General features: G+C 37.8%; 1 protein-coding gene across 2 annotated transcripts in view; it reads right to left on the bottom strand.

Annotated features, from left to right (window-relative positions):
• Ufl1 (UFM1 specific ligase 1) overlaps positions 1-14,044 on the bottom strand; it is a 33,366-nt gene that overhangs the window by 7,400 nt on the left and 11,922 nt on the right. For both annotated transcript variants that reach the window (XM_031366478.1, XM_031366477.1), the window contains exons 7-12: positions 13,627-13,685; positions 11,181-11,327; positions 9,980-10,155; positions 7,648-7,827; positions 4,654-4,774; positions 1,686-1,808 (exon numbers count right to left, since the gene is read on the bottom strand). In XM_031366478.1, coding sequence (XP_031222338.1) covers positions 1,686-1,808; positions 4,654-4,774; positions 7,648-7,827; positions 9,980-10,155; positions 11,181-11,327; positions 13,627-13,685 — 806 coding nt within the window. The remainder of the gene's footprint in view (positions 1-1,685; positions 1,809-4,653; positions 4,775-7,647; positions 7,828-9,979; positions 10,156-11,180; positions 11,328-13,626; positions 13,686-14,044) is intronic.

Below are 14,044 nucleotides of genomic sequence, written 5' to 3'. Positions count from 1 at the left end.
TGTGTGTGTGTGTGTGTGTGTGTGTGTGTGTGTGTAACTGTTTCTGGGGATACAGGAGGGAGTAGTATTATGTTTCATGTTAAAAATGAAAAACGTTGTATTTAGAAAAACAAAATATGATGTCTTTTGCACAGTTAACCTTGGCAAACATTAAGAAGTCTGGGAACTAGAAGATGCAATGGCAGTTAATTAATTTATCTTAGATATATGTAACAAACCGGCCATGTACTGTCAAAGTTCAAACAAGTACATGATTCTCTGCTTCAGCTTCCAATATCTATTCTTCACCTTTTAATGTCTCCACTTATTTCCTAGAGTTCTTTCAAGGTAAAAAGGTATTGGGAGCATAAAGGTCTTTATGTTCACAAATAGCACTGAGGAAACCAGGAATGTTAAACATGCAGAGTTGTTGTTTCAAAGGAAGATATGGAACTGTTTTCCGCCTGAAAGGTGGGGATGGAGGTGGCTAGCAGCCTAAGGTGATCCAGGACTAGGCCATAGCAAGCTTCCACATGCAGTACCAGATGTAGCTAATATCTACATGACCTCTGTGTTATCTGTATAGCCAAGAACTTCCCCAAGTTCCTACAACCAGGACTGGACGTGGTCAATAGCCTAGATGACCTCTATAACATCTATGACCAAAACCATACCAGATCCTCCCCTATACCCTTAAGATAAGACATGGAGGTTATCTCTAGAACTCATATGCATGCAAGAAGTGGTATGTACTTTGAGAAGAGTTTTGATGTAATTATGCCTCTTTGTTCACTGAGGACTGTGATGTACCAAGAAACTTTGGCCAAATTGTACTTAAATATGCCCACAATAAACTACCTGTGTCAGGCTCTAGACGTTTGAACCAATGCTGGCTGTTGAGCAATGCTGAACCAGAGTTCCTTCTTGCCTCACGTGGATCAACCCTCTGCTATCCCTGGTGGTCACAGAGACACCTCCACCCCCCGATCTTTGGCTGTTTTTTGGTTTTTGTGTTTTCCTATTTTATATCTTCTAAAAAATTTTCATCCCTTTTGTTAAAATAATATCAGTAAATGAGTCAATACTAAGCCCCCCCACTTGCAGCTAGCTTCAGGAAGGTTGAGTCAGCTTTTCCAGGCACTACTCCTGCATTAAACTTGACTTCAGTTTTAATTTAGTCTGGAGACGGGGGTCTCATGTAGCCCACTGTGACCTCCATCTCAAGGCTGGCCTTAAACTGATTCTTCTGCTTCTATTTCATATGTGGTGAGATTATAACCATGTGCCTCCAAGCATGGCTTGATAGGAATTTCATTTCCAGTATTATCACTTTTCAGTTCTTTTGTATTTTAACTGTCCAATTTTATAAACTGTCACATGGGTTTATCACTGGGGATGAGAGGCAATACAGTTAACTATAGGCTGTGTTGTTTTTACATGAAGAAATATATATATCAACAAACCTTAAAATGAGAGACTTGACTGTTAAAGACCATAATAGGCCCCTTCCGTTTATATGATAATTTGTGGCTTGAAATCTGAAACAGGTTTATACTTTATATGATTAAACTGTAAAACTTGTGGTCACTAAAAATACAAAATAAATATTTTCTTTATAAACATATGTAGCTAATTACATTCATTTTAAGGAACATGTTAAGAAAACCATCTACACACAAATAAATAGTGAACTTGAAGCTACACACCAGCATGCGATGACTGAGACTCATCATCACTGTCCTCTTCTTTTCTTCCCTTCTTCTTGATTTTCTTAATTTTATATTCTCTGGCATTACCCCCTCCTCCTCCTCTTACACTTCCAGAGCCCTCTGGTAGAAATATGTCAGTTAGTATTATGAACAAGTTTTGGAAAACAATGATACCATATTACTATGTTAAACTATGTAACAGAAAAAGGAAAAGCAACCTAAAGAAACATGTAAATTCTTTTAAAGATCAGTTTCCACATTAAGGTGCTAAGGATGATAACAATAATAAATCAACTCTATCACTAAAAATCGAGCTCTCTTGAACTTCAGCAATCTCCTAAAACTGTTTTAAACTGTAACATACTCAAGGCTGCCAGTTCTCTGTAGCTCATGTTTTCAGCCAAATCCACCCCTTCATCTTTTCTTTCTCCTCTTTTTTAAAAATCATGAGTATTTTTAAAGTATAAGTGTTTTGTCTCCATGTGTTTGTGTACCATACGCATGCAGTGTCATTAAGACCAGAGAGTCAGTTAGATCCTCTGGACCTGAGGTTACAGATGGCTGGTAGCTACCATACAGGGTGCTGGTACTTGAACCAGGGTCCTCTGGAAGAGCAGCTAACTGCCGTTAGCCACTGAGCCACCTTTTCAGGCACCCTGTCACCTTTCTTATCCACTCGAAACCTCCTTTCCCTTCCTCATGTCTGCTATCACAGCATTACCCAAGCCTCGTTACTGTGACATTTCACGGTGCTTTGGCCATCCTGGGGAAAAGACTGGTTGCTACTCATGTTAGGAGTCACACTCACCCACCACTCACCTAAATTATAAATTTGTAATGTGAAATGGCTAAAAAGTAACAAAAACCTGATAAATGCCAGTGCATATTAAGCCGGTAGCAGAAAACCAACATCATCAATTAGTTTATTAACTTATCAATCATCAAATTATTTTCAATTACTGACTAAAGAGTTCAATACAAATCACTAGAGAAGCTCAAGTGTTATGTGTGAGAATCAAGCCATACTACTGAGGTAGTTTCCTGCCTGTTGATGTCTACATTTAGGATCTCTTGTCTATAAAACAGAACACTCATCTTTCAGTGGGTTGTAAGTGTTAAACAGTTTTCATCATGAGGATTATTGAGTAAAATAAAGTGATTTTATAAAGTAAATTTAGTTTTCTAGCATCTAAGCACAATTATCATAGATTTCATCATATTTTATAATTTATTTTCCTTGACTTTATGAAGATAAAAATAAACAAATAAATAAAACCATCTGCCTAAAGTGAAGTGTATCTCTACTAGTTGGTGGCAAGTTTCTTATGCCAGGCATTTGGGTTGGACATCACTCATGCTGTATAGTTCAATACAATTGCATACAATTGCAGTCACTCAGAAGAAAGTACTAGATGACTCAAACTCTGAGAAAGAAATTTTGCAACTATATTGACTTAAGTCATTAATCAACACTCGTGTATTTCTAAATATCACTCAAAATAAAGTGGCAGAAAAAGTTTATGCATGAGGATTAGGAATCACTGGGGTAACTTATTGTGGCTCCTCTGAAAGAAAGGAGAAAATATTAAAAATACTTCAAGAGTCTTGCAAAACAAGGTTTTACAAGAGGATCATTCTTAATTAATAAAACAGGAATGAATTTTCATAGCAAAAATTATGTTTTAAGCATATGTTTTGATACATGTGTGCTTATTAATGAGAAGGCTGAATATCAAACTTTTTGGTACTGGCATAGCACTAATAATTTGTTTCTACTAGGAAAAACAAGGAAAATACACATCATGTTGTTGTAGGTTTCTAAATGAAAGTACTACGTAGAATGATTACCACTGAGTCTATATTTAAGAGAGGTTAAAATAAAATGTTAGCAGGGAGATCTGCTTGCTTAAAAAGCCTTAATTATGCCAAGTGCTGCTTTAGGCACTGTTTCCAACAATATAACACACCAGTGTGGCACCCAAACAGGAAAGACAATACAAATCCGGTCTCTACTGAAAGGTACTAGAAAGGCACCCAAGGAAATGACATTTGGAATCAAACTCAAAATGAAAGAAGAATCCAGTTTCTTTCAGTTTAGAAGAAGCGATGAAGTTAAGCAGCCCTGTTAGTACAGCGGCCTTGAAGTGAGTATGAACCTGGCAAACATGAGAATACAGAGGGGAAAACAGAAGAAATGGAAAGCCACAAAAACAGGCTTTGTATCTTTTCATGAACACACACAAAACCAGAATACGTGTCATTTCCACTTTCAGGATTAAAATCTAACTTATTAGGGTCTGAAGAGATGGCTCCGTGGTTAAGAGCACACTGTTTGCTCTTACAGAGAATTCATGGTCGATTCCCAGCACCAGTGTGGCACCTTTACAACTGTCTGTTACTCCATTTCCTGTCCTCTTCTGGCTTCCTCAGGCACCAGGTATACATGTGGTGCACAGGCATAGATAGAGGAAACATCCATATACATAAATTAAAATTTAGACAAAACCTTAAAATTTAATAGCAGGATTTGGTTCAGATTAGCTGTTAAAATAAAAAAAATGAATCTATTAAATAAAAGAAAACCTTCAAATGGCCTTAGTACAAAGTTCACGCAAAAAAGTAAAACTCAGTTTTCCCAGCAGCACTTGGTAAAAAAAGCATCATTTTTCCATGTATGTTTTCAGCCCTTTGTTTGGATCTGATAGCTGAAGCTACTTGGGTTGGCATCCACTCTACCCTGGGAGCCGTGTGTCTGAGATGTGCCAGCACCATGCTGTCTGCTCCTACACTGTCTTTGGGGACCATGTAGTTAGGTATTGTCACAGCTCCAGCACTGCTTTGACGTCAGAAGCGGGGCTGTCTGATATGCAAAAATGGAAATGTGCCAGAAAACCCCTTTTTTCACTGAGCACGTGTTTATACACAACTCATCTTTGCCTCTTAGTTATCAATGATTTATTATTACCTGTTGCTTTTTTCCTGCGTTCATCTTTTTTATCCTTTTTATTTGTATTAACACTTTCTAAAATGGAAATTTGTTTCAAGTCTTCTTCAGTGATTAAATGCACAGGATTATTTTTCATTTCCTGAAATAAAACACATTTTTTTGGTAGGCAAAATATATATAACATTTCAAATAGCCAAGAAGTTGTTTATTTACTTATGCATAATTATACTTGTTAGGTTTCATTGCTAAATCTATGACTGCTGCTCTGAGTCTTCCTAAAGCATCAATTGCATCCACTGCTTTTTTAGCTTCGGTACCTCTCCCTGTCTAGTGAAAATGAGTGGCCTGTAATTACGGAGCACCTGACTGCTGACTGACAGATGCAGTTCTCCAGCAGTAACCAGCTGGTTTTACCACAAATACAATATAACACCTTGTTGCCCACTTCCCCTTTTTTTGTTTTTGAGACTCTCTTCAGTACAATGCCACCTGGATACTTGAAATGACAAGAAAGGCATGGAAACTGCTACCACCCTCATGATTACAGGCTGCAAACCAATTCAAATAAATCTATTTTTCCTATGACTTAGTTCTTGATGATCTCTATTATTTAAATTTTATGTTAACAAAAACAACAATGAACTATTTCCAGCTTCAGAAATCAGTTCTTTTTTATAAGACATAGTTCTTTAATTTCTAGTAACAAAAAAATTTTTTCACAGCTAACATACTATCATTTCCTTTTAGATTTCCTAAGATAAATGCTTAATAATGAGGATCCCAGTGGTAAGATTACCTTTCTTTAAATTCCTTTTTTGTTTTAGTTAAACAAGTGTTCAAAGAAAGAACTGGGAGCTGACACACACTAGCGCGCACACACGCATACACACACACACACACAAACACACACACACACACACACACACACTTCTAGCCTGTATTTACATATATCCTTTCCATAGGATTTTTTTTTTAAATAAGCAATACAGAGGTCTACCTGTCTAAGTACAGAATAAACATATTTAAACTTAACATTTACTAACATCACATCTATATATTTTTATTCTTGCCTGCCTAACAGAGTAATTGCAGAAAACTACCTTATACTTGCATGAGTAAAGTTTAAAAGAGTACAGCTAAACACAAAGAGTGCAGCTAAACTGCATAGGCCTGCTGAATTCAATAACAGTACATTAAGACACAGGGCCTGTTTTATCCGAGGAGAGGCTTGAACTACAACCACGAATTGAACAGCTATGAAGTTGGTCCTAGCACAACTGCATCAAAATACATTTGGACAGTAGTTAAAAAGTAAAAAAAAAAATTTTTAAAAATCATCAAAATAATTAATAATAGTTACATGCTTCTTTAATATACATGATGTCTTCTGAGGCTAAAAGTAATATGCACTCAACCAGTTTTTAAAATCTACTTGGAACATTAAACATGATAAAAGTAGAAAAAAAATCTCTTATGAAGTCCTCTATGAAAGAAAATTGTCACAGGTTCCTGATTAGACAGAAAACATTCCATCTCAAAGAGGAAAAACACAATATAACTGTGGCTTCATAGAATGAATTGGCTAGTGTTCCTTCTGTTTCTACTTTGTGGGATAGTTTGAAGAGTTTTGGTATTAGGTTTCCTTTGAAGGCCTGATAGAATTCTGCACTGAACCCATCTGGTCTTGGGCTTTTTTTGGTTCAGAGACTTTTAATGACTGCTTCTATTTCTTTAGGGGTTATGGGGATGTTTAGATGGTTTATCTGATCCTGATTTAACTTAGATATTTGGTATGTCTAGAAACTGTCCATTTCATCCAGATTTTCCAGTTTTGTTGAATATAGATTTTCGTAGTAGGATCTGATGATTTTTTTAATTTCTTCACTTTGTGTTGTTATGTCTCTCTTTTCATTTTTGATTTTGTTAATTTGGATACTGTCTCTATGTCCTCTGGTTAGTCTGGCTAAGGGTTCATCTACCTTGTTGATTTTCTCAAAGAATCAGCTCCTGGTTTTGTTGATTCTTTATATAGTTTTTTGTTTCTACTTGGTTGATTTCAGCCCTGAGTTTGATTATTCCTGCAGTCTACTCCTCTTGGGTGTATTTGTTTCTTTATGTTGTAGAGCTAAAAAAGTAAAAATTTAAAAACCAATTTGGTCAGGGGTTAGAGAGATGGCTCAGTGGTGAAGAGCAGCACGTGCCTCTGCAGAGGACCCAGGTTGGGTTCCAGCACCCACAAGGCGCCTCACAGCTGCCTGGAACTTAAATTTCAGGATTTAATAGTCTCTGCACTAATATCGACATGTACACAGGTGCACATGTGGACATGGTCACACAAGGATAAATAAAATCAAAATATATTTTAAAAAACATCATATTTAGATTGTTTAAGACAGACTATTACTATGTATATACAGTCCAGAGCAGACCTTGAGTCTAAATGAGACTTAAACTCCTGCTTATTGCCTTTAGCTCCTGAGAGCTGGGATTATAGAAATGCACCGTCATGCTTGAAAAGCAAGTAAACTTTGATAATAACATCTCCTCTCTCCCTGTTACCCTGTTTATTCTAATCAGGTAAAATTAATGAGGCTATGCTAGATTTCGTGATTGTCTGTGGTGGTATACAGGCTTTGTACTAAAAATATGAACAAAGAAAGTGCTTTTCTTTCTTTGATCTCAGAGCACAAAAGAAGTTTGATTTATATACAGGTAACATTACATTCTTCATTGTTTTAACAGTGGATCAAAGCCTTTGGTAACCTAATTTGGAAACTATGTAATTCTATTGATAAGATTTTAATTTGTAAAATTAGTTCTCTAACTTTTAACAGGTTCTAATGTAGATGAAGAAAAAGAATAATAAATCCTAGAGAAGATAAAAAGAATTACATAAAATGATATATTCCTTGGTGGTCAGACTGTTTATGGCATTTCCCAAAATATATTAGATGACCCTAACAGGAGAGAAAACACTTTCAGGATTAGCAGGTGGAAGAAAATCTGAAATACCTTTTCAGCTTTTTGGTGCATCCGTTCGCTGAACAGTCCTGTGCAGTCATTTATGAACTTTTCACTCACCACAACTGTGTCACTAAAGACTGTAGCTGATGCGAGCTTGCCAAACGGTCTCATCACCTGCTGAAGCAGCATAGCAGCGTCTTCAACTGACAAGGAACTGGGTAGCAGAGGCTAAAGTTCACAAGCAAAATGAAAATAAGAAAATGCAGGGAAATGCAGGTTATCTGTTTCATACATATAATATACATATATATGAGTAGATATATTTATAAATACAATTTCCCTCAAGTAACCTCATTGAAGCCAGTGGCTTTCAGAAGCAGTCACGATCTTAACTTGCAAAGCTGTAACTGGGCCCATCAGCACTTGTTGCTCTAGAGTCGTATGTCATTTTTATTTTAGCCCACTTCTTCACTTGCATGCCCTATACAAATGTCAAGTTTGGCAAACCACCACCAGAACCCACAAGGTCCCTCTGTGCTTCTTCTTGTACAGACCTACAAACAATTCACCAGTAAGTCCTGATAATTTTACCTATACAAAGTTTCCTTTCAGCTCTATCATCCAAATTATTATTTTGAATTACTATTTTATATATCTCCCCCTATGTACTGCCTGTCCTAAGAGAAGTCATTTGTTTTGTCTTCCAAATGTATAGCATATATAGTGGTGATTATCACACAGAAACTACCTAAAACCTGCTGTAAGGATAAAGATGCCTTAAGAAATTTGGTAACCACAGCATGAGTCTTCCTCTATTATAATTAATTTCTATACTCTGACTAGAAATAACAGACTGGTCTCCAGCTAACCTTTACCCACATGTAAGTGTCCCTTTGGAATAATGAAGGGGAGGTACAGCTTGAACAATAATGCTAATGCATGCTAACACATTAGCAGAGATTACTGGAGAAAGGATAAGCAAGTGCAATAGGATGTCTGAAGCTAGGGCAGTTGTTCATGCTTGGATAAGACATCATAACCTAATCTCAAAAATTTTAACCCAAAATTGTTCCTGTCTAAAGGAAATACAGGGGAAAAAATGGGGCACAGACTGAAGGAAAGGCCATCCAGAGACTGCCCCACCTAGGGATCCATCCCATATGCAGACATCAAACCCTCATACTATTGCTGATGCCAAAAAATGCTTACTGACAGGAGCCTGATATGGGTGCTCTTCCCTGAGAGACTCTGACAGCATCTAACCAATACAGATGGTGATACTCACAGCCAACCATCTGAATGAGCCCAGGGACCCCAATGGAAGAGCTAGAGGAAGGACTGAAGGAGATGAAGAGGTTTGCAACTCCATAGGAAGAACAATATCAACTAACTGGACCACCCAAAGTTTCCAGGGACTAAACCGCCAACCAAAGAGTACACAGAGAGGGATCTATGGCTCTAGCTACATCTGTAGCAGAGGATGGCCTTATCTGTCATCAGTGGGAGTGCAGGCCCTTGGTCCTATGGAGGTTTGATGCATCGTAGGGAGATGGTAGAGCAGTGAGGTAAGAGTGGGTGAGTGGATGAGAAGCACCTCACAGAGGCAAAGGGGAAGGAGAATAGGATGGGGGGAGTTGTGGAGGAGAAACTGAGTAGGGGGTTATAATTTGAAATGTAAATGAATAAAATGATTAATTAAAAAAAAATCATAGTGGTTCCTTTCAACTAGTAACTTGACACAGTACAGGACACCTGGGAAGGGAGTCTCGGTGAGAGGCACTCTAGATCAGGTTGGCCTGTGGGCATGTCTGTGGAGGACTGCCTTGACTCTGTTAATTAGGAAGGGAAGACTCAGCCTACGAGTTAATGGCACATTCCCTGGGTTCAGGTCCGGGACTGAATTAAAAGGAAGGAAGGAAATCACACACTGGCAAGCACATGTGCCTCAGTTTGCCCTCTAACCTTGATTGTGGATGTACTATGACTAGCTGATTCATAATCCTGCTCCTGTGACTTCCCCAATGATAGACTAGCAACTTGGAACTGTAAGCTAAACAAGCCTGTTCACTCTGATCTTAGTTTTTGTCAGGGTATCTGTCACAGCAACTGGGAAGAAAACTCAGACAGATGTGCAAAGTCTCATCAATTTCACTACCAGGATTGATATAGCTGCTAGATTATTTTCTTGTTTGTTTTTGAGATTTACAGTCTTGGATTTGGTTATGTACACTAAAAACATCAGCCTAAAATAATAAAATTTCTATTGTAACAAGGCAAGATTAGTTTTACATGGCTTACTTCTAAAATGTGCACATCCAAGTAAAGCATCACTTATTATTGGTTTAACCAAAAATTAATAAGAGAAAAAGGTTAAACATACCAAAATGTCAACCCATGTCCCTGAGCTGATGGCTTCCTCTACTGATGCTTCCACCTGGTCTACGAGTCCTTGGCCAACACAAGTTGCCTTCAAAAACAAGAGCTGGGTATTCTTATACCTTTTCTTTATATAGTTCACAGCATCTGGGATTCCAAGTCTGGATAAAGCATCAAATTCTAGAAATACACAAGGAAGTTGAATGGAATTGTCAAGTACTCACATCTTCCAGAAGTCTCACAAAGAAGTTAAGTTATACACAAACCCATTTTTTGACTGTGGATGTGTGTATTCTGGTATTTTTGGAGGAATATATTCTTGGATGTCTATTATTAAAGGTCTCTGTAGGAAATCTGCTTCCAGTGCTCTGTGAACACAAGTTAGGTGGCCCCTTCTCCAGCTGAAGGGTTGACAAGACTGCCAAGCAATGCAGTGGAAATTTTTCAGTTAAAGGGGTGAATTTTATTTTTCAAAACATATCACTGTATACTAGGGCAGTCATTCTCTAAAGTTGACGACTTAGCATAAAAGACTCCGAGTTACAGATGTTCCTGGTATTAAAGGCAGTACAGTTATTAAGACTAAGTTCTAACCTGTTTAAAGTTGAACACATCATCAGAGATCAAGTGACCATGAGCAAAACCCTGTACCTAATTTAACAGTATATTCAAACTGTTCTTCAAAAACATGGGAATATGCAACGCACTGCAGCTTGATCAGGACTGTACTCAGCAAACAAAGTGGCCACTGCTTTAAATGAATCAGTCTACTTTACTGAAATCATGGCACAACCTCAGAAATACACTTTAGAATACTAGTACTGTTTCTGAGTAGTGGAGAGCTAATAAAAGTAAGCATTGCAAATCTGGGATAACTTAATAAAACAATAATCACACTATATTAAACATGATACTTTGGGGGAATAAAACCTTAAATTTTATATCACTGTTATACATATTGAAGGTTAATAACTATCAATATCTTTTGGTATTTTAAAATTTCAGTATTTCAGTAATAATGGAATTATCTTCAGTTCCTAAGCCCCACAGAATTGAAAGAAACAACTTTTGCAGTCAAAGAGAACCTTGACAATCTATCTAGCAAGCAGGGGAAAATGCATGTGGAGCCTAGAGTACAATACTTCCTAATAATATTTCTGTGTTAGGAAGAAATTTTGGTGTTGAAGAAAAGAAAACATAGTTACCTAGATAGCCATTCTGCCTGAAAAAGGAATCCACCCAGGTACTCTGTGTCTTAGAGTAGATGTCAGGGACAAACACGGCTCTGTCCTGTCGCCCGCCAACCACAGTGCCTCGTAAGCGGCCAGTGCTGACGAGTTCCTCAAGCACAGCTTAAAGCAAATGCACACGACACAGACAGATCACAACAGGGACACACTTTTAAAGGCCAAGTACTTTTTCAGTCCATCTTCCTAAAGTTTATGCTTTTAAGAGACAATTCAAAATTTTAACACCATGCATAAAGTTACAGTTCAAACTAAAAAAATCCCAATATTTATGACACTACTCAGATTGTAATTCGGGGCAAATTTAGAAGCTAGTGTAAGTTTAACCAAGCAATAAGTACACACTGAGTAAGTGTGAACAAAACTCAACCTTCTAGTCATGAAACCAGACAGCCAGGCCATGGGAGAGGAAGACACACTGTAAGAGAGTAGGAAGGGGAACGGGGGCTGATGGGATACATGTGACATAAAGCAAAAGGGAGGGAACTATTTGGGGAGGGAGGGGACCAGTAAGAGAGAGTAGTAAAAACGGAAACAACTAAAAACAAAAGATGACACATGTCTATAAGAAAACCCATTACTTTGTATGATCATTTATTTTAAAGTTTGATGAAAAACAGGTGACCAAATACTTAGTTATTTTTTAATCACTAGCATTACATTCAATTTTCTAATAGTTAGAAGAACCAAAGCTCTAGGATGCATTAGACTCTGCAGTGTGAAGTAAAGTCATAGACCACTTTCCTTTGCTAGAACATTTCTGATTGACATGAAGCAACACACCAACCATTCCTAAAGCAGAAAGAAATGCCACTGCTCAGAGGGTGGCTTCTGTGGCTCCAGTGTTCAAGGACAAACCTCAACTCTGCCATCTACTAACTATAAAATACTGGACAAATAATATCCTTCATGCCTTTATTTTCTTATCTGTGAAATGGGGATAATAACAATACCTATGTCATAAGGTTCCTGTGTTTAAGTAAAATGCTATCATCAGCTGGTATATCATAAGCATTCAACAAATATTAGCTACAAATTTCATTATCACTTTTACCAGTCTCATAATTCTAGAGCCAATTGGAAAATTAATTGGACCTTATACATGCTCAGTAAGAGGGAAATCATGCCTTGTACAGTTATGGTACCTGAGGCAAGAGAGGTATTGCCTCTTGGAGGAGAACCAACAACCACCACTTTACTAAAACCAGCATAATCCCAAGCTACACTCTGAATATGTGTCCTTATACCCACAGTGTGGTTCCAACTCCTCAGCAAGGAAACTTCTTTCTGCAACACAATGAGACCATTACAGAAAACCCCAACCAATCGAAAGGCAGAGCTGTGGGGCCCAGACACAATGGACATCTATAATACAACTCTTATCCCTTAGGATCGGGAACTATGGTGGAGGAGGGTGGAAAGAGCCAGAGGAACAGGGAATTTACTGTGAAATTGAGTCTCCTAGGAATGTCAAGATCCTACCAATGCAGATGCCCACAACAACAGACACACTAATGTGATAGAAGAAAGCCCATGAGGCTTCAACCTTAACACAGGCAACTAAGAAATGCCCAGAGCAGGAGAAGTCTTCCTCAGGGAACAGCATCCTAATTAGTTATCCAGTAACACACACGCACACACGCACACACACACACACACACACACAAAACCACACAACCACCACGACCACCATTACCAAACAACAACAATTAATAAAGATGCCATCAATTTGCAATCGAGCAAGGAGGCATATATGGGAAGTTTAAGGGCAGAACTGGAAGGGAAAAATTACATGGTTATATTATACTCTTAAAAATAAGAATTAAAAAAAGAAAAAGTGAGATCACTTTGTTTCACTAATGGTCTATAAAGCAGTGTTGTACTGTTGATGCTGATATCTTCTTGGTCCTAGAGAGGTGCGATTGGGTGCTGATGGAGTATGTAGGAGGCAGAACCTACTGGGAAATCCTTGGGCATTACATGTATGCCCTTCAAGAGAGCTGTGTGACCCCAGACTCTTCCTCTCTTTTCTGTGTTCCTGATAATTTTATTCACCAAAGGATCCTCACCACTATCACTGAGTAATATCCTCCTGAGATCCAAGGAAATGAGTCCACCCAATCTCAGATGGGTACTTACAAAAACAAAATCACGTGAATGAAAAAAACCAAACCAAACCAAACCAAACCCAACCAAACCAAACCACCTCTCTTCCTCTGATCCTCACTTCTAGCTCCCTCTTTTTTTCACCACTCCTATTTTTGTCTTCAAAAAGCAAAATAAAAATAACATTTCTCTCTCTCATCACTGGGGAAAAAAGCCAGGTACCTGTGAATTCTCAGCACACACTCTATTACTGAATTACACTCATAACCAAAGTAATACAAATTTAAACAAAACTCACAGTAAAGGAGCTGTTCCTGAAATCCATATTTTGAAACCAAAGAGTTCACTGCTGTAGGCCTTTATGGGAAATTAAAAGAAAAAATTTGAAACTAATTTAGTATACAATTGTATATGATTAAAATAAATAAGAACTGGAATTTATTAAAGGAAAACTACCAATTTACTTAAGGAAAAAAAATGACGGCAAAGTTATACCAAATTTAGACAACTGATCAGGGTTGTGCTACTTAGACAGCAGGAATCAGTCTTTGTTCACAACCCAGACTGGTTTCTGTTATGATTCCACCAGGTGTTTCCTCTCTGCCCTTCCCTGGGTGGCACAGTGAAATCCATGGACTTTCAGGGCTCTCATAAGAAATGCTGAAGGAATGCTCTATACCCTGTACACTTACCATTTCTAGATTTCCTGATTTGTT

Source organism: Mastomys coucha, unplaced genomic scaffold (assembly GCF_008632895.1).
Source record: "Mastomys coucha isolate ucsf_1 unplaced genomic scaffold, UCSF_Mcou_1 pScaffold14, whole genome shotgun sequence".
Classification (NCBI taxonomy): Eukaryota; Metazoa; Chordata; class Mammalia; order Rodentia; family Muridae; genus Mastomys; species Mastomys coucha.
This window is presented reverse-complemented; position numbering and strand designations above follow the sequence as displayed.